Source organism: Kryptolebias marmoratus, linkage group LG21 (genome assembly GCF_001649575.2).
Source record: "Kryptolebias marmoratus isolate JLee-2015 linkage group LG21, ASM164957v2, whole genome shotgun sequence".
Lineage (NCBI taxonomy): Eukaryota > Metazoa > Chordata > Actinopteri > Cyprinodontiformes > Rivulidae > Kryptolebias > Kryptolebias marmoratus.
Window position 1 is genome coordinate 11,454,138 of NC_051450.1, and position 23,526 is coordinate 11,477,663.

Consider the following 23,526-nt stretch of genomic DNA (forward strand, 5'->3'; position numbering starts at 1 on the left):
GGACAAATCACATCTGTTCTGAAAGCACAACAACATTGTTACTGAAGTGCAGCACCACTTTAGAATTAATGTGGAAATTGTTTTATTTTGAAGGCCTGTAGATTAATGAATTAAACATAAATCATGTTTAAAGATCAGGTCATTTAAACTTTTAGTGCAGGATGTTACAATACATTATATTCTTTTGAATTGTGTGTCATTTCTATCTAAATATTTTTAACTATTTTGACCAATGGTTCATATTTTAATGACGTTTTTCTGGTAATTTCAGATCAATTCTGCTGTCAAAGTGAGGTGACATTACCTATTAGCTACCACAGGTTACTGTTCTTTACTAGCTAATGTTAAAGCTGATGTTTGAAAGCAGCCTTTTTTTAATTTAGAACTGAAAGGTGTTAAAATAATAGCCTGAAATAGATCACCTGCTGTGGTTGCCTATGTGGAGTGAATGCAGCACATTATGTAACCATGGAGACGAGACTGTGCATCTTTTAAATACAATTTCTTATTTGTTTCTGAAATTGTGACCTTTTGAAATGGTTTCACCTCTGGTTGCCATGGAAACCATCGCAGCATCATTTAAAACGGAGTTTTGAGCTGTACGCTCACACCTTTAACTCAGAAGATACCTCTGCGCATCAACGGCAAGAAAAAAATAGTTTAACGTGAAGTTGGAACAGCTGGTAGGTAGATTAGTAAGTTTACTGTAAATAAAAGAGGACAAAACTGCTAAATTCATACTTTTACTGATTGTATTTATTGGTAAAAACCACAGTATCCCCTCACTGTCTTCATCAACTAATATTTAATTATAATTTTGTAGTTTGTTAGCAAGTGTTTGCATTCAATTTTGGATTTTACCTTTTTATTGTATTTTCATAATTGTGCATTTTAAGTATTCTGTAACTAAAACAGAAAAAGGAAAAAAATAAAAGTTGTAGGCCTATTTAGTAGATAAAAGGAGCCTAACCTAACTATATTTCTGTGTTGTTCAGCTTATTTCCTAATGTCCCTTCTGCTCCCTGAGTCCTCCACTGCCTCTCATTTTCTGCATGTTGTTTAAATTAAAGTTAATTTATTAAATAGAAAACTCTGGTATCAGACTGTGCAGTGTGCCTTATTTTTTGTTTTTACCAGCAAACTATAGAGATCCTTTTTTTTAAATTAAATCTTGTGCTGTCGTGTATCAACACAATGTTTTATTTATCATTTATGTATGAATGGATGTGCACAAACTTAAAAAATACGAAACAAAGTGTGGTTTTCTTCAGTTACAAGTATGAAGCTGTTCTGTATTAAAAGAGACGATTAAAAACTTAATGAAAGATCCAGTTTAATCTGGTTCTAAGCTGTCTGTTGTGTCGATACGACCCTGGTTCATGTCTTGAGTTTAGAAAGCTCTTCGTGCCTGATTGATTCATAGTTTTGTTTAGGATTTGTTTAAAAGAGAATAAAGAGCAGATTGTGTGTCTTTCAGTGTTGCACCATATTTATTGTACAGTGTTAATCTGATGAGGTCAAATGTTTCTTTTCTTTTTTACTTTGCAAGGCATTCTCTACATGTTTGTGAAAAATTTGGTTACTGTTTTGTCACTGCGGTCTCACCAGAACACCCCCGTAAGATAAAACCTGAATCTGAAAAGAACTTAAAAAAAAAAGAACTTTAAAATGTGTGCATGTATCCGATGTATACAATGCATTTTTATTTTAAACTGGTAAAGTTGTAGAAATACAGACTTAATTTATTTAATGAATGAATAATTAACATTGCTTACCAAAGCGTGCCTGTGCTAACTGTCTGTTAGCAAAATATCTCATAGACCACCAGATGGATTTTAATGAGGCTCTCAGAAAGTAACCACTGGATGTACATCTGCAACTGATTGACTTTTGGAATCAATCCAAATCAATATGGCCACCACAAGTTCTTGGCTTTTTGGAAAACAAAAATATCTATAACTCAGTCATATTTGCAGATAATAAGCTAAAATTGGTATTGTGGTAGTAGCTGAGAGTCACCCCTGACTCATACTCTGAGGGCTAACAGATCGCATGAGATCTTTCTTTAAAACTTTGCAAACTTTGCAAGGCAGCCGGTGGCATTCATTTGTTCAAGGAATGTTAGTTTCATTCCAAACTGCGATGTGTTAGCAACATCTTTTATTGTATTAGTCATGCAGAATTCAACTCATTCTGTGTTTGAACATCATATAGAATTTAATTATTTGCTTTAACTATTGATAAGCAGTTCCTTTCACACTACAGTGACAGTTTGGATGTTAAGGATGCCAGTAAAAATCCTGAACAACTGGACTTGAGCAGTCAGTGATCAAAAGTCTAATGATGAGAAAACAAGGTGCTTTTTTTCTCTCTGAGCTGCAGCTGCTTGATATAAGCAACCATGAGATAAAAGCAATTTACCTTCAGAGGTGAAGCCAAGATAACCTGATTGTAATGAGCAGTTTTTTTGTGAGAGGGAGGGGGAAAAAAAGCATCATTTATTCCTGTTGCTGGATCACCTTAACCTGCAATTAAGGGATTTGGTTCCAGCTGAGACACGCTGAGCCGGGACAATGTCTTCTTGTCTCTTCTCTTTGACCTGGCCCGATATTTATAAGAGGCTGCGAGGCTGCAGAAGCCCCATTCTGACGGAAAACAGCTGAACATCAAACCCCAACATGGCGAGGCTTGAAAGGTCACTTGACGTTAAAATAATTTAAAGTAACTTCATGAACACCTTGACAAAACGATGGAGGACGCAGAGGATGACGTGGCTGTTATTGGAATGGGATGTAATTTCCCTGGAGGTAAGATTTTGAAATGAGCTGAAGTTATCTTCTGTTGTGCAAGATAAATTATGATTATTGTCATTTGTTTTTGTAGGTGAGGGCTTGGATAATTTCTGGAAAGTTCTTCTGGAGGGAAAGAATTGTGTGGTAGACATTCCTGCTGAGAGGTTTGACACCAACTCCTGGTACAACGCTGACGTCAACAAGACTGGAAAGACACAAACAACCAAAGCAGCTCTTATAGAAGGGTATGTGTTTTATTGTCTTATAGAGATAGCTTTTTTTCCCTGTTTCAGTTATGATAAATAAATTTTTTCATATTCCAGGTTTAACGAGTTTGATCACATGTTTTTTGGGATTTCGGAGGTGGAGGCTGACTCCATGGATCCTCAGCAGAAACTCCTCCTGCAGTGCACATATTGGGCGTTAGAAGATGCAGGAGTAGCCATGGAAAGCATCAGCAGAAGCAGAACTGGTGTTTACATAGGTACTGCTCTCACATCTTACATTTCAAATCTGAAGTGCAGATTAAAGATACGACCCCCGCGACCCATTCTGCTTTAATTGTGCTGCTGCAGGCCTTATGAACAGGGATTATGAGATGATCAGAAACAACAATCCAGACTCAATAACTCACTTCAGTGGCACTGGGACAGCCACGAGCGTGGCAGCCAACAGGATTTCCTTCACCTTCAATCTCACCGGACCTTCGTTTGTCCTCGACAGTGCCTGTTCTTCTTCTTTGGTGGCTCTGCATGTAGCCTGCCAGGCTCTAAAGCAAGGTGAGAATAACTGCTTGCTCTAAAAACAATTAAAGATTCACATTATAGCAAATAGATCAACCCAAAGCTGCTCTTTGGATGTTAGCTGTTGTTTGATCTGTTCTCTGTCAGTATAATCTCACACATCGTTGAGGTCTAGGCTCTGAAGAAGGCACTTTATGACTGGTAGTATTTTCTGCTGCACAGGCAGTGTGTTTATTATTATTGCTCTGAAAATCTGAGACGGTGGGGAATCTGATGCTTTTCCAGATGGTTTTGTATGAGGGATCCCCATCAATGCCTGCTGAAATGCAGACACAAACCAGGATAGAAATTCCACCAATATTCACAAATGCCTACAGAAACATGTACAGTACCATGCCAAAATTTTAAACTACTCCTAATTTAATCATACTTTACTTCCAAGCAGTCAGACTTTCTGTTTCAAAGTGATCTTCATGAATAGTTATTCTGGTCTTCTGATGGTTTTTCAGAGTTTTTCTTGGGACTTCAGCTGCTTATTGCTTATATTGTGCTGTGTGTGCTTAAAAAAGGAGAAAAGTGGAGGATAAAAGAAGCAGTGTCAGTCCTAAAAACTTTCTACAGCAGATGAACAATATATGAAAGTCATGTCTTTTAGACATTGGGAAAACAAATCCAGCAAAGACAAATAGTGGAAAACTAACCAAAGTTCAAATAAAAACTTTGAAAGCCCATCAGAAAACTTGGAAAGCTATGGATCAAGACCTTTTTAAACAATTACAAGAAAGTCTGGCTTATTCTTAGAAGCAGAAGCTTGAAAAATATGGATAACCTTAAACCACTTTCAATACTTTGACTTTTTGAAAATCCTTATTTTGAATTCCGTCTTTCATCTAGGAGACTGTGAGATGGCGCTGTGTGGAGGAGTTAACTGTGTCATAGAGCCAAGAGTGTTTGTTGCGCTCAGCAAAACCAGGATGATCTCGCCTGAAGGAACCAGCAGACCTTTCTCCATCAGCGCTGACGGTTATGGCAGAGGGGAAGGCTGCGGTGTCATACTCCTGAAACCTCTCAGAAAGGTAAGTAAGTGGTTGATTTTCTTGAAAAAGAAAACTTATGACAAGCATGATCTGCAATTGTGAACTACAAAGATACTTGGAAACAAACAAATGATCTCTTTTTTAATTTAAAGGCTATAAAGGATTATAACAAAATATGGGGCATCATATGCAAAACGGCAATAAACCAGGATGGGCGCTCTAGCACTCCAATCACCAAACCCTCCATGACACAGCAAGAAGAGCTGCTGCGAGGAATCTACTCAGACAATGAAATAGCAAACGTTCAGTACATAGAAGCTCATGGAACTGGAACCCCGGTTGGAGACGCAACAGAGGCAGGAAGCATCTCCAACGTCATCGCTAATGTCAGACCTCCTTGTTCAAAGACACTGCTGATTGGGTCTGTGAAAGGTAACATTGGACACACAGAGTCTGCAGCCGGAGTGGCCGGACTCATTAAGGTACTCCTAATGATGAAACATAAAACCATCGTTCCATCAGTTTTCTACTCTAACAATAACTCGAGTGTAGATGTAAAAGCTCTAAATCTACAAATTCCAAGTAAAACTGAGAAATGGGAGGCAAATCAATCATTGGGGAGGGTTGCGGGGGTCAACAGCTTTGGGTTTGGGGGCACAAATGCACATGTCATTTTAAGAGAACACAGTCATGAAGTAGTTCCCATAACAGCCTGGGTAAAACTCTTTGTATTGTCTGCATCTTCAGAGAAAGCATTGATCCTGACCATCACAGACACCCACCAAAGACTTTGCAACGATCAGACCAGTGACTTACACAGCATTTCATACACCTCAGCATGTAGGAGAAGTCACTGCAAAAACAAATTTAGGAAAGCCTTTTTAACATTTACCCTCCCAGATTTAAAACGGCAGCTCAAATCTGAACTGGAGACAAAGTTTGAGCCAGTGAAGCCTGATGTCCAGGTGGTGTTTGTATTTTGTGGGAATGGTGTTTCCTACTGGGGGATGTGTAGGCAGCTCATGAGAGAGGTTCCTGCTTTCAGAGAAAAGGTTAGAGAAGTCGAAAACGCCTTCCAGGCTCACCAAACCATCGACATCAGTCGATTGCTTGCTGGTGAATGTGACAACAGCAATTTCAGCCAGCTGAATGTGGTTCAGCCTCTTCTCTTTTTAATTCAAATCGGTATCGCCACTGTCTTGAAGCACTGGGGTGTCAAACCGAATGTTATGCTCGGCCACTCTGTTGGGGAGGTCGCTGCAGCTCACTGCTCAGGTCTTTTGTCTCTTGAGGATGCCGTAAAAGTGTTGTACCACCGCAGTACCCTTCAGAGCAAAGTGGCAGGAGGAAAAATGCTTGTGGTCAGCAATGTAGCTGTAAAAAAGGTTTTAGAAGTTCTTGCAGCTTTCCCCGAGGAGATCAGTGTAGCTGCTTACAACAGCCCTCAGTCCTGCACTTTATCAGGAGATGCAGATGCTATAGATGCCCTACGAGAGAGACTGATATTCATGTTTGCTGACAAGAATCTCTTCCTTCATGTCTTGGATGTTCCTGCTGCTTACCATAGCTATATGATGGATCCAGTTCTAGAAGACCTTGAAAGAAGCATTGGTACTTTGAGCATTAACAACACGGAGTGTGAGCTTTTTTCAACAGTAACTGGAAAAAGGTGTTCAGATGGTGACTTTAGTTCTGGCACATACTGGGCAAATAACATCCGGAAGGCTGTTTTATTTGATGAAGCTCTCTGTGCTGTCATCAAAGACAGAAAGTCTAGAGAAAACGTGGTATTTGTGGAGATCGGACCTCGAAGGGCTCTTCAGAGGTACATATGTGAGACTCTTGGAAATGACACCAAGGTTTTTCCCTCTGTCCAACCAGAGAAGGACTGTGACTCAATCTCCTTGACTTTGGCCAGGCTGTTTGAATTTGGCATTAATGTAAACTGGAATGAGGTCTACAGGGGTTGTGAGACATTGCCCACAACTCTTCCGGCCTGTCAGTTTGTCAACACAAAGAAAAATGTGAATTTTGAAGCTTTAAGAAGAGGCAATAAATCACTGACTGTTTCTCATCATAGGGTCATATCCCCCCAAAAACAGGATAGGAAAGAAGTAATGTATAACCTCTCATTGGAGATTGCACCATATCTATGGGAGCATAAAAATAACAATGTTTCCATTGCGCCAGGTGCATTTTATGTTGAGTTAGCTTTTTCCACAGTGATGGCGAACCTGATGCCAAAGAAACCCATTTCTCTGCTCAGCCTCAGTGTAACATTTGAGAATGTGCTCACTCTAAACCTAAAATCCCAACAGATGAAGGTGATTTTCGAACAATCAGAGACAGAGGCCTTATTTCAGATACAGTCTCCTGTTGCAACACATGCCTCAGGCACTATCAGGTGCACAGAGCAACAATCATTGTTAGAGGAATCAACCATCTGTGTTGATATGATCTACCAAAGGTGCAAACTGGTTCTGACCAGAGAAGAGGTTTATTCAGTTCTGTTTCAAGCAGGATTTGAGTACGGCCCTCTTTTCAAACAACTGGACAACGTGCGTTATGGAACCGAATTCAAGGAAGCTGTCACAACTTTCCAAGTCCCTGCTAAACTTCAGCAAAATCTCCATGAGTGTGTAATTCACCCTGTGCTTCTGGATTATTTCATGCAAATGACCTCTGTGATAGCAATGAGACAACTAGCAGCCAAACAGGGATTTCCTTCACGTATTGGAAGTATCACCGTATCCGGACCCCTGCAGAATGAAATGGTCCTGTACTTGCGGGCAACTCAGGAGACAGAAGACTTCCTTGATGTGTGTGGTTGCTTTTCCACCACAGAGGGGAACGTACTGGTGGAACTTAAGGGGGTAAGGATTTCTTTTTTAGGCTTGATTTCAAATGCTCCTCAATCGTTATTCTTTCATAATGAAACAGTTGCATTAGCAAATGAAGGAGACGTGCAAGACTGCAAAATAAAGGCAATTATCTTTGAGGATCAACTTGGCATTGCTAAAGGTCTGAGACCGTACTTATGTCCAGAGTCAGTCCTTGTAGAGGGCAGAAAGAAGCTGACAGCAGGTGAAGTTCGAAGCTTAGTGTTTGACTCACTGAGCAGAAATGAGGATTTAAAGAATATCCTTTTCCTTTGGGGTGTTGAAGACCTCAGTCACTTGTCCTCTGAGGGGATCCTGGAGTGCTCTGTGACTTGCTGTGAGATGTTTCGCCAGATTGTTTTAGCTGTCAAAGAGAGCAAAAGCTCCTGCGCTATAAGGGTCATAACTTACAGATCGACAGAAACCACTGTGGACCATGTGAGTTCTGCTTTTGTGCTTTCCGGTATGTTAAGGACTTGCTCTGCAGAGATGGCAGGTCTTTATTTTCAGCTGGTTGATCTCGCATCTATAACCAGCGAAGACATCAGTACTCTGGCTCATATGATTAAAACCTCCAAACAACAAGAGGTCAGAGTCAGTAAAGGGCAGGTATCAGCAATAAAAATAGCACAAACTACAGTGAAAGACAGAGATTTGTTTGAAGATGAAACACACTCGGTGGATCTGAGAGAGTTTGTCCTTCAGACTACCGACCCATACAGAATGGCTAACCTGTCTACCATCCCTGCTAACTCTGATGGAAGTCTTGCCCAAGAAAAAACAGTTGAAATTCAGCTTACCAATGTGTGCATTCATTCCTCTGATTTCTTTCCTGTCAGCACTTCCCATTTCAACTTTGGCAAGACATTTTACTGGAACAAGCACGTGACACAGAACCACAAGGTTCTGGCTTTAGATTTTAGCGGCATTGTCACATGTGTTGGCAGAGATGTCAAAAATCTAAAAGTTGGAGACCATATTGCATCATGCTATCCTGTCACTGCTGCCACGAAGATTGTGATCCCCGAAGCAGTGTGCTACGGCACAAAGACGCTTCCATTTTTTAGAGAAACTCCATGTGTGTCTTACTTCATACTGGCATGGGAGATGTTACAGAAACTGCTGTCTGAAGTGAAAAAAATGGACAAAAAGTTGGCAATAATCTCCCCAAACCCAGCCTCTGCTCTTGTGAAAGTTCTTGCTCTCACGGCAAGCAGGTCCGGCTGGAACGTTTCCTCTCGAGCCCATTTCACTGATGAACCGTCGCATTTTGACGCTTTTGTTTTTCTGCCACCTTTTGATCACTGTTTGGAGGCAAAACGTGACAGTGGGGGTCTTGTAAAACACGTTATTTTTGTGCGGAGCAGTCACATGTCACCTTTAATTTCCACAAGTGGATTTGCATCAAAGAATGGTCAAATTCACATGCATAATCTTGATGTGGCTTGTGTTCTCCAGAGAGCCAACCTACAAGCACAAAACAGAAAAATCTCCAACTGGCTTCTGTCATTGGGCTTCGAAGCAGAATCTTTGCCTCTTAGAGGGGAGCTGAATCAGACAAATGAGTTTGAGTCCTATTTCATGACAACAACGGTGCAGCAAGTTGTTTTTCACCATGAAGGATGTGATTTCCCAACATCTGAGAACCACTTGCTCACAAAACCCAGACAGCTTTTTAAACAACACTGTGTTTACATTGTAACTGGTGGCTTGTCTGGTTTGGGGTTTGAGACAGTTAAGTTTGTAGCTCAAAATGGTGGAGGCTGTATTGCAATACTGTCAAGAAGTGCTCCATCTGATAACGTACGGTTTGAAATGGATCTCCTCCAGAAAAGATTTGGGGTCATTATCCTAAATGTCCGGTGTGATGTTTCTGTGTCACTGCAGGTGGTGGATGCCATCTCCAAAATTGGACAAAGATTTTCATCTTGTCCAATCAAAGGAGTGTTTCACAGTGCTGCTGTGCTGCATGATGCACTGATTGAATCCCTTGATGAGTCTCTCTTCAGAAAGGTCTTGAAACCCAAAGTAAGTGGTGCTCTGAATCTCCACTTTGCAACACTTCACAACAAACTAGACTTTTTTGTTTGCTACTCTTCCATCTCATCATTCATTGGCAATGCCTCACAGTGCAACTACTCAGCAGCCAATTCTTTCCTCGACACGTTTTGTCATTACCGGAGAAATCTTGGGCTTGCTGGTCAGTCCATCAATTGGGGTCCTTTGAATCTTGGTCTGCTGCTGAATAAAGGCCACTTTCAAAAGTTCTTGGAGGCCAAAGGGTTGATGACAATGAGTGTGCGTGAAGTTCACGAGACGCTTAAGAAGTGTCTTTTAATAAACAGACCGCAACAAGTAATATGCAAATTCAACTTCAGAAACCTTAACTTACACGTTCTTTCCCAAAACGTGTTTCTCAGGGAGCGGCTGTCAAATTTAGTGGAAGCAGTGCTCAAAGAGGAAGCACAAGAAGAACCCAAAATTCATCTTTCTTTGTCCACACATGAGAGTCTGAAGATGATTATCGGTGAAATACTGAGTGTGAGTGCAGTTGAACTGGATGATAATTCCTCTCTGAGTGCAATAGGTATTGACTCATTGTTAGCCATGACTCTGCAGAACAAGATTTTCCAGGAGACAGGAGTAAATGTACCTCTGGTTGTGTTACTGGACCCCAACAGCACGCTTCTCACTTTAGTCAATGCTGTCCTGGACAGTGGCTAATTTTATGAAAACGTTCAAAGACCTAAATGATTGTGCAGATTGATACTAAATATGGGGATATATTGTAGCAGAGAAATTATTCTAATACAAAAGTTTATTAACTTGTTGCCTTAAGTCTGCCACTACTGATTGCTGACAACAATTAGAGGTTTATGGCTACTAGAAAATAGCTTATTTTATAATAGGGTTCTGTAGGAAGGTTTTGAACATCTTACCATGCAAATTTTTGTTACTATTGTGTCATAACTACTTTTCTACACACAGCTGTTAGATTTATGTAAACATTTGATCATCTTTAAGACTTTTTAAATGATAAACACTGTTTGACAAAACCAACCTCAGTACTATTGTCCTGAATTTCACTTTTATTGCTCATATATCTTGTTTTGTTGTCAGAAGGTATTTGTGTTATATAGCTTCTTTCTTACCAACATGTAAAAACAACCCGGCACAAAAACACACTTGTTTTTAATGTCTGTATGAATGTAAGATAAAACTAAAATGTCTATGTATATTTGAAGTCATAAGAATTTGTAATTGTGCTTTTGTAATATGTAAGTTGTGGACTGAATGTACTGAAACAACTGTGAGTTTGATGTTGTGCGATTTAAAACGTAAAGGACTGAATATATAAATAAACCAAGTTTCTTTATTGCAGCGTGATTTATTGTTACAATGAAGAAAAAAAGGACAAAATTGGGTTGTGAAAAAAGAGAATTTACTGGCATCACATTTTCAAACACTGAAACAAAAAAATGTTAAAAAAGTGAAAAAAAGATGTTCTAAATAAAATTTTTAACATATCTGGAACGAAGCATAGTTTTTGCAGAATCTTTAACATTGTTTTGCTAACAAAAACTGATGGAAACACTTAATAGATTTCTTTATCTTATCTGTTACTTTATCATATCATAGTTTATTTACAAGTTTAAATCAAGGACGTTGTTCTTTTTTTTAACATGTAATAAATTAATGGCTCAAACAGCAAAAGACACATTAATTATATCTGTTACCAATAGGTTTATGAGACCTGGCAGAATACAGCATCAAATTTTTCCACCTTCATCATAAAGCTGATAATCAGTCAGAACATATCAGTGATAAGAAGTGACCTGGAGCAAGACACTGGATTTAATACAGGTAGATAAGCTTAAAGATAAAACTCTGTGAGGAACATTTATTAAAATTTAACAATACAGTACAAAATAGTAACTTTAACAAACATTTCTGAACTTTAAAACAACCATGTACCCCCCAAAACATATATTTTATGTTTAATGCCAACTGTTATCTTTTTATTTTAAAAACAAATGGAATTTATCTGCATACAAATGAGTAAATTTTGATGCCTCTGAAAATGCAACAAAAAGCTGAACATTGGTAGAAAAATCTGTACAAAAAAAAAATTATACTGAGATAAACACGTGGCATAAACACAAAAATTCTACTCTATCTCAATAGTTATGTAAACATCTCTATTAAAGCTGTTGATTTTGTTTTATTTCTTACAGTCTTGTTGAAATATCTATGTCACCCACGTCTTCACTGTCACTCCCACCTTTAGCTGCGTCACTCAGCGCAGTGATCACCGTTGATAATGTGGCGGTGGGATCCAACAGTTTCACCAGAGGCACATTCACACCTCTCTCTTGAAATATCAGATTCTGCAGCGTCATGGCCTGCATTGAGTCCATGCCTAACGAAGAAAGAGGGGACTCTTCGCTCAGCTCACTTTGATCAATGTTGATGGTCTCGCTCACCAGAGAGAAAACATATTCTTTCGGTGAAACCAATTCGGTTTGTTTTGCCTCCAAATCTGCTTCTTTGGATTTTTGGAAAGCCTCGTCGACTAATGCTTTAAGGCGCAAGGTCAAGGCTCTATTTTGAGAGAGGATGTTGTACCTGATGTTCCTGAAGTGAAACCTGCAGACGGCTTGTTGGGGCCGGTTGAGCACGAGGCACTGCTCCAAGCTTTTATAAATCTCGGCCACGTCTAACACCATCATCCCCTTGGCCTCCAGGAAGCGATGGAAATGCTCTTTGTTCAAGAGCAGGCCGAGGTTCAGCGCTCCCCAGTTGATTGACAGTCCAGGCAACCCAAGCTTGCGCCTGTACTGACAGAACAAGTCAAGGAAGGAGTTGGCCGCCGCGTAGTTTGTTTGCGACGCGTTTCCCAGGAACGCCGAGATGGAGGAGTAGCACACAAAGTAGTCTAGCTGGCAGTGCTGAGTTGCATGGTGTAAATTCAAGACGCCATTTATTTTGGGTTTGAAGACCTTCTCATAAAGCGATCTGCTCAGGGTCTCGATAAGCCCGTCATGCAGGACAACCGCACTGTGAAACACCCCTCTGACCGGATAGTCACCGAACTTCTGCCCGATGACGGTGAAAACTTTGTGCACCTGCTCAGAGACTGATACGTCACACTCCATGCTTGTGATGCAGTTTCTACACTGTTTCTGGATGTTGAGTAGCTCTTGCTGCACATCTGATGTTGGTTTGCTCCTGGAGAGAATGACAACATACTCCCCGCCTCTTTGAGAGATGAACTTGACTGTTTCAAAGCCTAGCCCAGAGAGACCACCAGCCACAACGTACACTGCTTTCTTCCTGAACAGCTGTTTTTTTCCTGGCAACAGTGGAATATCAGACAAGGTACCACTCGTTTTCTTCCCCAGAGCTATCACTGGAAGTTTTTTTGAGCTGAAATATGACGCTGGTTTCTCTGAATCAGGACTCTTGCTTTCAGATTTCAAACTCTGAAAGGTGAAGCTTTCAAGAGCAAACTTCCTGCCTAAGTTCAGAGACTTCAGCCAGTGATAAATGTGAGGCCTGCGTGCTCTCAAGTACCCCTTTTGCAAAATTACTTGCATCTGAATTGTCTGTACACAAACACTTTCCTTTACATTTTGGCACAATTCCTGAGCCAACATACTTTGCATTTGAGATTCACAGATAAATACAACATGCCGGACACCTGGAAAGTTGCAAGTTTTAGCAGCGAGGGATTCTCCAAATGGTGGTAGAATGACAAATTCATCCACTTGGTTGACAAAAGAGCCATTACACTGTGTATCAACAATCACGTTCCACCCAGATTTGTTAGCAGTAAGGGCCAAGACTTTCACCAGAGCAGAATCAGGGTCAGAGCAAATGATCCCTAAATTTTGCTTGGCTCTAGACAAGGCTCGATGGAGTATCTCCCACACTAGCACAAAGTAGGAAACGCAGGGTGTTTTCTGAAGAAACGGGAACCTTTTGGTGCTGTAGCATACATTTTCTGGCACTTGAACTTTAGTTGCAGCCACAACAGGATAACAAGCAGCAACTTGGTCTCCAACTTTGAGTTTCCGCACATCTCTTCCAACTGCTGTCACTGTACCGCTGAAGTCAAGAGCAAGTAATCTGTGTTTCTGAGATGAGTATTTGTTCCAGTACAGTGCCTGGCCAAATGTGAGATGTGAGGCACTGACAGGGAAGTAATCAGATGAATGAACACATATTTTACTGGGTTGAATTTCAACAGCTGAGTGGCTGATTGGATCAACTTCCTTGTCAACAGGAATGGCGCTCAGGTGAGCCATCTTATGAGCATCAGATGTCTGAAAGATGCAAGGCTTGGATGTTGGACAGGTGTAACTACCCTCTTTGGTTTCAGCGACCTCCAGAGGGGTGCGGACAATTGAAGGTTTCAAGATAAGCCCGTTCTTTACCACCAACTCTGGGTACTCGTTGCAGGGATGTGATCTTAGGACCTCAGAAAGAGCTTCAATGTCTTGAGCAGAGACAGTGTTTACATCAATCAGTTGAAAAGAAAGATCAGGTAACTCTGCAGCAAATGATCTTGTCATGCCAGCAAGAACAAAGCCAGGACTTACGTAGTCCACAGTGATGTCAGATGATCGGTAGGTTACTGCTCTGATTGCTTTGGAGAACTGAATCTGCTTCAGCTCCAGGACTATTCGACGAAAGATTTCACAGCAGCTTGCCAGATTCTCCAAGATGACATCAGCCACCTGTGACGTGAGGTCCTCTGTGCTCCACAAAAATAGCACCTCATCAAAGTTTTCTTTAATATTTGTGATGTTGAGATTTGTCAGAAGAGAAGTAAACCCATTGTTTAAGACATCTTTTGCATATGTGAAAGAAACATGCCTAGATTTTGGGTCCAAATGATGTTGCAGAGCTTTCGAGATCCCCAAATGATCAGAGAAGATCAAGGCCTTTGGAGCAGAAGAAGAAGGAATACGTTTAGGGACAACACTGAAATCATTGTGGTAGAAATATTCCTCCCCCACATGAGAGCGACTGCCAAGATACTTGATTATCACATGCGTCAGCTCAGCCAACACTCTGCCTTCTTTATCTGCAAAGCAGCCGCAAACTTCAAAGTGATCCGTGCCCACGTCAATTGCTCTCAGATAGATAATCATCTCATTTTGCAAAGGTTCGAACACTGTAAGGCTGCCTATTTTGGCAGGAAATCCTGGCCTGCCTGCAAAGATGTGCTCCACTGTAACAGGGAGAAGCTGCATCAAATAATCCAACACAACAGGGTGAATGTAGTAGTCGTGCAAATGAGGCTGCAGCTCTTCTGGAACTGAAACAGTTGCAAAGGCCTCCTTTAGATCCTCCCCATAGTGCACATCTGCCTTATTCTGAAAGACATCTCCATACTGGAAGCCTCCTTGAGAGAGATACCCATAAAACTCCTGAAAATTCACAACAGAAGTGCATCGTTTGTAGATGGAGCTTAATGAAATCAGGTGCTCTTCGATCAACCTCTCTTTCTTTGAAACCACTGTGCCTGAAGCGTACACTACAGATGAGGAAAACACAGTGAAACCAGTCTCCTTTTCCTTTTGTTCCAATTGCACCTTCATTTCAGGAGAGTTTTGTGTTAAAACAAATGGACTGTGAAAGTTGACACCGAGCTGCACTGAACTGAGGGGTACTTTTGGCTTAGCGCTGGCCAGGAATGCAGCCAAACCCATCTCAGCGTAGAACGCGCCAGGGATGATGGGTATGTTATTGTGCTTGTGCTCTTTCAAGTAAAAAGTGGCATCAGATGAGAGATTGCAGGTGAAAATGTTGCTTTCACTTCCAGTTTGACAGAGCACAGGATGACTGCTTGGCTTGTTATTCTGGGCTGCTCTGATGATAACGTCTTTATCGGAGCAGTCGAACTGGTACCTTGGGAAGAACAATGGTGTTGTCTTGTAGCTTTTGTAGAAGCTGTTCCAATCCACCTGAATGCCCAGCTCAAACAGTTTGGACACAACAGACATGGCTGATTCGTGATCTTTCTGTGGTTCCACTGAAACAACAACAGCTGTGTTGTTTCCCAATGTTTCTATGATATTTCTCTGCAGTGCCCTTCTTGGCCCTATTTCTACAAAAACTGTAGTTTTTCTTCCTTTAGCTGCTGACTTCAAAGCCTGCTCAAAAGCAACTGGCTCGCGGATGTTTCTCGCCCAGTAATGGCCTGAGCAAAAATCCCCCGGCTGGACTTCCTTCCCTGTAACTGTGGAAAACAGCTCTGTATCAAGGTCATTCTCCTGTAAGAAGCCAATTGTTGACTCGATTTCTGACAGAATTGGATCCATCATGTGACTGTGGTAGGCAGCAGGGACATCCAGTACACGGAGGAACAGGTTCTGACTGTCAGCAGAGCTGATAAACTCCTTGTGAAGGCAATCAATTGCATCTGCATCACCGGAGAGGGTGCAAGACTGTGGGCTGTTGAAAGCAGCAAGGCTAACTCTTCTAGAGTATTTAGGGAGGACAGAAGCTACCTCTGATACAGCTATGTTGCTGACCACAAGCATCTTCCCTCCTGTGACTTTGGTCTGAAGGGTGCTGCGGAAGTATGTGACTTTCACAGCATCCTCGAGAGACAAGAGGCCAGAACAGTGAGCGGCAGCAACTTCCCCCACAGAGTGTCCAAGCACAGCGTCAGGTTTGACACCCCAGCACTTGAGTAGGGTGGCAATACCAACCTGGATGGCAAATAGCAAAGGTTGGACAACATCCGGGCTTTTAAAGTCAGTGCTTTTAAAGTCAGTGCTTTCAAAGTCGCTTTCGAGTGTGCTCAGGATGTTCAGGGAGCTCAGAGTTTGGAAAAGATGTGCAACTTCTATGATCTTTGCTCGGAATACAGGCTCATTTTTCAGCAGCTGTCTGCACATGCCGTGGTAAGTGACACCATTTCCACAGAAGACAAACACTAATCTTGGATCTGAGAGGGCTGGGCTAACATTTTTATCAACAGTGACCTTTAGCTTCTCTTTAAGATTGTCTACTGACGAGACTACAATGGCCTTTCTGTATTTATGCTTTTGGTGGCTTCTTCTGCAAGCTGATGTGTACAACAAAGAATCTAGATCAACTTTGTTGTGTAGTTCCAGCTGTTTAATGGTATCCTCAATCATCATCTTAAGAGATTTTTGTGAATTTGCTGATGTGACAAAATATTTCACTTGCTTCTCATTGATTGTGTGCTCAGCACTTGACTGGATGTGCTGTCTGACTATGACGTGCGCGTTTGTTCCCCCAAACCCAAAGTTGTTCACTCCCGCAACTCTTGCAGTGGAGGATTTCCATTCCTCAGCTTTCATCGGAATTTTGATGTTCAGGGTCTTTGCATCAACACTAGCAGTTTCAGCCGAATAGAAGACGGATGGAACAATGGTTTCGTTCCTCATCATCAGCAGAACTTTGATCAGTCCGGCCACTCCAGCTGCAGATTCTGTGTGTCCGATGTTGCTTTTCACTGAGCCTATCCGCAGTGTCTCTGAACCAGGAGGTCTGGCTTTAGCGATGATGTTGGAAATGCTTCCTACCTCTGTTGGGTCTCCAACCGGGGTTCCGGTTCCATGAGCTTCTATGTACTGGACGTTTGCTATTTCATTGTCTGAGTAGATTCTACGCAGCAGCTCTTCTTGCTGTGTCATGGAGGGTTTGGTGATTGGAGTGACAGAGTGTCCATCCTGGTTGACTGCAGTTTTGCAGATGACGCCCCAGATGTGGTCGTGGTCTTGAAGGGCCTATTAATTAAAAGCAGGAGTCACAGTAAAGTCAAAACAGACACAAGTATATACAGCATCTGTAAAAGGAAAAAGTACTCTGTTGACAAAAAATGGTTTCATTACCCTTAGCAGGTTTCTTACCTTTCTCAGTGGTTTTAGGAGAACCACCCCGCAGCCCTCCCCTCTGCCATAACCATCTGCTCTGCTGGAAAAAGGTTTGCTTGTCCCTTCTGGTGAGATCATCTTGGCTTTGCTGAGCGCCACAAACACTCTTGGCTCGATGATGCAGTTGACGCCTCCACAAACAGCCATTTCACAATCCCCTGATAAGATAAAACCCAATTATAACCTCACTCAATAAAATTTTAATGCCAGATAAACGATAAAACACAGAACTGTCTTTCAGCAATAGTTGTCCACCCGCTAGTGGGCAGCGGTTCACCGAGTTCAGACCTTGTTTAATGGCCTGGCAGGCGAGATGAAGGGCGACAAGTGAGGATGAGCAGGCACAGTCAATGGAGAGTGAAGGTCCAGTGAAGTTGAAGATGTAGGAGACTCTGTTTGCTGCGATGCTCATGGCGAGCCCGGTTCCAGTCCAGTGGTTGATCACATTGGGGTGCACGTGTGCAGCGTTCGTTTCATAATCTCTGTTCATTATACCTAAAAAAAAAAAAAAACGAATGGGAGCTATACTAGATGGTTCTGGATTTAAGGCTTGAATTAATAAAACTTTCAGAGTTCCAGCTTTGGCTTTGGGACAAGCAGATAATTGGGTAAATTTTGGCCCACACAAAACTAAAGACACAACAACAGGACCCACATATTTACCAAAAAACACTCCTGTCCTGGTCCCGCTGGCTTTCTCCATCGGAATTCCAGCGTTTTCTAAAGCTCTGTAAACACACTGAAGGAGCTGTTTTTGTTGAGGATCCATTTGTTCCACCTCGCTGTCACTGATGCCGAAAAACCTGTGGTCAAATTCATTAAACCTGTACAAACATACAAAACCAGTGAATTAATGACATATAGCACTGTGCAAATGCTTTAATCCCTCCTTAATTTGTCAATACTTTGCTTCCAAGGAGCTACACTTTCTTGTAATCTTTTAAAGTGGTTTTAATCAAAAGTTCTTCAAGGTTTCGGAAGGTCATTCAAAGTATTTTGGGGTTTTAGCTGCTATTGAGCTCATTTTTTGTCCTTGTACTGGACCAGGACAGCATACGGTGCAGTTTGTGCTCATACAAAAAGAAGGAAAAGAAGACAAAAGTGTCGGGCCTACAGGATCTACACATTTCAAACTAATATCACTACTTCAAAATATTACAACATGCGCTATTAGTGATCCAGACAGCAGCAAGTGCCAGCTAAATCAATGCAGGTAAAGATGTTTCCTTTTAAAAAAATGAAAAAAGTTGTTTTTACAAACCATTTTATTTCTTTTTTTTAAGTGTGTGTTGTCGTTACACTACATTCCTATCCGTAAACTGTGAAATCCTTAACAATAATACTATTAATCATTAAAAAATAGAATCCGGAGTCGTTTTGTAAGAAGTTCTGGTATAATTGTCGTGAAGCGTGGAAAAGAGGGCGAACCCGGAGTGCAGACTCTTCTAAAAAGTACTAATTTATTAAAGCAAAAACAACACGAGAACAAAAAGGCTGACGTGGCAGCAAACAAACTAAATACAAAAACATAAACTAATGGAGCGGCAAGGCAAGGCAAGGCAAGGCAAGGCAAGGCAAGGCAAGGCAAGGCAAGGCAAGGCAAGGCAAGGCAAGGCAAGGAACATGCATGGACAGGAAAACAAGAGCAATGAATCAGCGGAGTAGTGAAGAAATTGACCGGGTTTTAAACACTGGGGATAATCAGGTGAAGTGGGCACAGGTGAGTAACGAAGATTGACGACAGGTGGAGATGGGTGTGGCAGAAAGCAGGAGTAGACTGAGGGCAAAGAGAGGATAATGACAAACAAAGACCATGAGGACAGAACCAAGAGGCAGAGACAGACAGAACATGAGAACAAAACCAAAAGTATAAAATAAAACTCAAAAATGCTAGAAATCATGACAATAATTTTCCAGCAAAAAGTAAAAGCTACAAAGAAATATTCAAAAGTAAGGCACATTTTTTTTTAAAGATACACAGGCATGAAGAAAAGATACCGGGCCATTATCTACACTGAACATGCTCGTTATCAAAACACATAAACGGTCATATATCTGATTAGGTTACGATAAAGTTCAAAGCCTTTACCCATCGATGAGGGCAGCCTTGGCAGTCCGGGATTTACCCGGTTTGGTGTCATCAGGGTCATACCAGCTTGAAATGTCAAACCTCTCCTTGGGGATCGACACGCAGCAGTTTCTCCCGTCAACAAGAACCCTCCAGAAATTGTCCAGGCCTTCTCCTGTTGGTAAAAGAAAACGTCAAAGAATTATCAAAAGAACGAAGGCTTTTAACATCAACATAAGATTTAAGTTTAATAGGGGGGAAATAAATAAAATTTTAGTTTGGCCGTTAAACGCTGATGGGGTTGCAAAGGAGTCAAAAGGTTTGGAAGCCAGTCAGTTTGATTATATTCAGGTGCAGCAGTCCATAAGAGCAGGTGGGAACGCAGCCCCACCTAAAAGAAAAAAAACTCATCCGCCCCACAAAGCAGTTCCTCCTAATAAACAATGGGAATGACTTAATTACTTAGCTTGCTGTGTATTGTTTTGTTCAGTCTTTTTCAACTATTTTGACAATTTTAAATGAAATTTATTGATTTATTTTTGTGATTTATTCTCAGTTTTTGACTTATTTGCTGTAATAAGGTGGTACAGGTCTGCAGATTTAACATGTCGCCTGTTGGCGGTGATCAGGACTGCAGGGCAGCTCCGACAGAGTCTCATTAGGGCTAAAACATCCCGCACTGTGGACACATTCTGCTGGGTTTAGCTCACTGATACAGCCTTACGCCACATGATCTTATTTAATGGAGGTATAACTGCAGCATAACCTGCTGTGTCCAACAGTGGAGATGTTCTGCTTAAAATCCATTAATGAGACTAAGTTTGGAAGATAAATAATCAGTCAGCAGCTTGGAGCAGACAGATATGAAGAGAACACAGAAGATTAAAGACAGAGGGGACATTTTCTGTCTGTAACTGTCTACATCAGCCACAGGTGGATCTTATTTATCTTATTTACCTACAGCATGTGTCTGCTGTGGCTCAGTGGTTCTGAGGTTTAGTAATATGAAGGCTGCAGGTTCAAACCCAGGTAAGGACTGTAATCAAAGGGTTAAATATATAGATATGCCAGCATCACCGCTTTAGTTTTATATGTGTTAGAATTTCTTCACAGTTTTTCCACCATTTACCTTTAATAAGCTCAGCTATTATTGCAGAAATATTACTTTAAATAAAATGAGAAACCCAATCCTGAAACACAAACCTGTCTGTCTGTTTCATTTTACCAAGTTAAAACTAAAAATACTCCAGTTTCGGGTGGAGGTGGAGGCGTCTGTTTCTCTGGTTTAATTGTCAAACTGAACTGCTCTCATCAGACACAACACCGAGAGAAAAAAGGCAACAAGTTTATGCACAAAAAAAGGAAAAAAAAAAGAATATTAAGCAATATAGCCTATCTTTTTTTCACAGAAAATGTAACAAATTGTAACATTTGTGTGGTTATTGATTCAGGAAATGAATGACGGCTCCACTAAAAGTTATGCTCAGGAGCATCGATTGATTATATTATGATTGTTATTAAATAACCCACTGTGTGATGTTTGTTACATCATTTGGTTACGTTTTAAAGTAACTACCATAAATGATGCAATATTTTAACAAGCTTTGTCAAAACTACTAAATTTCCATTTGACCTTTAAAGAGTTGAAGTATATATTACAATAAAAAATGAATGTCTTGTAAAGTACAAGAAAAATGGCACTACGGTTACTTTACTTCACTGAAAATATGCAGGATAAAATACTTTAAAACGTCAAAATGAAACTTTTCTTTTTAAAGGAAAACCAAAGTCCCTTTTTTATTCATTTTGAAAATATGTAAACACGTTTATTCTTCTTTTACAAAGAAATCCCTAAACAGTTCAGTGAGTCTTTTCATCATCTCTGTTATTTACAAAATGTATGAATCCAGGATATAAATCGGATGTGATCTTATATGCATGAGGCAGAAAGAGCAGAAAGAGCCGTAAAAGGTGAAAAACCCTACCTCCTGGAAAATTGCACCCGATTCCCACCACAGCGATCCCGTCCTCTGCTTCTTCCATCCTGACGGGACGGAAAGTATCAGCCGCGTCAGCATCACTTCCAGCCATCATCACAGAGCAGCGCAACAAAACTCATCTCTCAGGTGTGCGTTTAGTGCAGCTTAGTGACGCTCCGGTGCATCTTTACATCCATCCCTCTCAGATGTTATCAGGGTCAGACTCGCAGCACATTCTTATAGGCAGCTGCTTTTGGTTATTAAACATTAATGGCTGAGTGTATGCGTCACCATGGAGACGAAGGACTCCAGTGCACACATATATGGCACCTTGCAGATGATTAGGCTGAGTTTAATCAGTGTGTTATACAACATGGACACGTTCATTCGGGTTAATCAGTTAAACTTCATCTGATAATCTGCTTTAACCTAAAGAAATAACACATCAAGAACTTATCCTTACGTTCTCGTATTGTATATTGTCAACAACAATTAAAAACAGCTTGTTTAGCAAGACATTCATTAAATTTTATTTCATTTTTTTTTGATAAGTTTTGCAAAGCGCCTGTGGGTCCACGCAGAAGTTGAAAACTGCACTTTTTGACTTGTAGGTCAAATAAATATCGCCCGCCTCCAAAAGGCGAATGCAGACGATAATGTTTGTGCTCAGTGTCGTCGTCTGTTGGCAAAGTATCTCATGAAGCGCTGACAACGTTTCGTTGAAACTTGCAGAAAATAATCCCTCAGTGTGCATCTACAACTGATTAACTTTTGGAGTCAACCCACTTGACCATGCCTCCCACAGCCAGCTGACCTTAAAAAACACAAAAACAAATAAAGCTTGATTAATTTTACAGATACTGTGGCTAAATTTGGTGCGGTAGCAGCTGAGATTCCCCACACATGCTACGAGCACCAGCAGACCGTGCAAGACCTCTGTTTGACAATTTAATATTAACTATTTGGAGTCAACCCTGTCTGTTAGCAAAATATCTCATGAACCTCGGGACAGGTATGCCTAAAACTGTGGTGTTGCAGCCAGGGGTCACGCGTGGTAACTCACATGAGATTGCACACAACATTATTTCCATTGTTTGACCAAAACAGCTCCAACCCTGTCATTTAATAGCTTTAATATTACACTTTATCTGTATTTTATTGCCGCTATTAATCCTCCTCACTGTCACACAGTCGTACCAGAGCTGCTCATGCATGTTTTTAATAGTCTTTATCTAAACGGTAGCAAAGCCCAGAAGTACAGCATGTAAAATGTTACTAGTCGTACAATAAATTGCACAACTGACTCGATGACCTTGCTCGGGCTCCTGATATGTTCAAAAATTCAGCTATTACAAAATGTAGCTATTACAGTTATACTAAAAAAAAAAAAAAGCTTGTCAAGTTTCTGAGGGGGTTCAAGGTGTCGCCGTTATTTAGTTAAATTAATCTAATCTTTATGTAGGTTACAAAACTGACCACAGCTGGACTGTTTGGCATCTTTTCAGCTGGAACACCTGTGGGTGTGATGACCTCGGAGAGTTAGTTGCAAATAGGGAGATAAGACTGAAAATGTGGGTGGCAGAAGTACACCCGTCTATAAATAAAGTTATACAAAGTCAGGTGACTAGAAAAGTCTGCAGCTTTATAGAAAATACAAAAAACCCCCAAAAAAACCCAAATTCTGGTAGATGTGATCCAGTCTTTCATCGTGAAATCTTCCACTTGACCTTAGAGGAAGTGCTCGAAATGAAAAGGAAAAAAAAAGCCACAAAGCATTTTTTAAAGCCCGTTTATCGTTCTGCTTTCAGACAATCTGGGTTTACTTAACTTCAGGGCTGCTGCTGCTGTTGAGCTGCAGAGATCGAGACCCATGCAAGCCAGAAAACGTTGCCGTGTCAGGAAACCTCCGAAGCAGCCATCGATGACCTGAGGCTGAGGAGAGGTGAGTCGCAGCACCGGTTAATCAGTAACTTCCAGTATGGAGAAGGAAGAAAAATTATTGTTGTTTGTCTTTTTTTTTTTTTTTTTGAGCAACAAAAGCTGGAACAGCTGAGGTACTGTAGCAAGACGCAAGGAGGACTTTGAGCTGAGAAACGACCCGTTTCACAAGA

General features: G+C 41.0%; 2 protein-coding genes across 3 annotated transcripts; one reads left to right on the forward strand and one right to left on the reverse strand.

The window, feature by feature from the left end:
• Positions 1-2,749: 2,749 nt before the first annotated feature.
• pks1 (polyketide synthase 1) lies at positions 2,750-10,621 on the forward strand. The gene is made up of 6 exons (XM_017406465.3): positions 2,750-2,807; positions 2,884-3,037; positions 3,116-3,276; positions 3,368-3,571; positions 4,430-4,611; positions 4,725-10,621. Exons 1-6 carry the CDS (start codon positions 2,750-2,752, stop codon positions 10,173-10,175), a joined length of 6,210 nt encoding a protein of 2,069 aa, XP_017261954.1. The 3' UTR covers positions 10,176-10,621.
• A 197-nt stretch (positions 10,622-10,818) lies between these two features.
• Positions 10,819-23,478, reverse strand: LOC108230314 (phenolphthiocerol/phthiocerol polyketide synthase subunit C). 2 transcript variants are annotated; one of them, XM_037973228.1, is made up of 6 exons: positions 21,422-23,478; positions 19,539-19,611; positions 18,032-18,171; positions 17,657-17,863; positions 17,345-17,526; positions 10,819-17,221 (listed from the first exon to the last, which is right to left on the reverse strand). In XM_037973228.1, exons 1-6 carry the CDS (start codon positions 21,528-21,530, stop codon positions 11,681-11,683), a joined length of 6,252 nt encoding a protein of 2,083 aa, XP_037829156.1. In that variant the 5' UTR covers positions 21,531-23,478; the 3' UTR covers positions 10,819-11,680. The 2 variants fall into 2 exon arrangements, with proteins under 2 accessions (XP_037829156.1, XP_017261888.1); XM_017406399.3 differs by having other exon boundaries at positions 18,032-18,192; positions 19,458-19,611.
• Between the last annotated feature and the right edge of the window lie 48 nt (positions 23,479-23,526).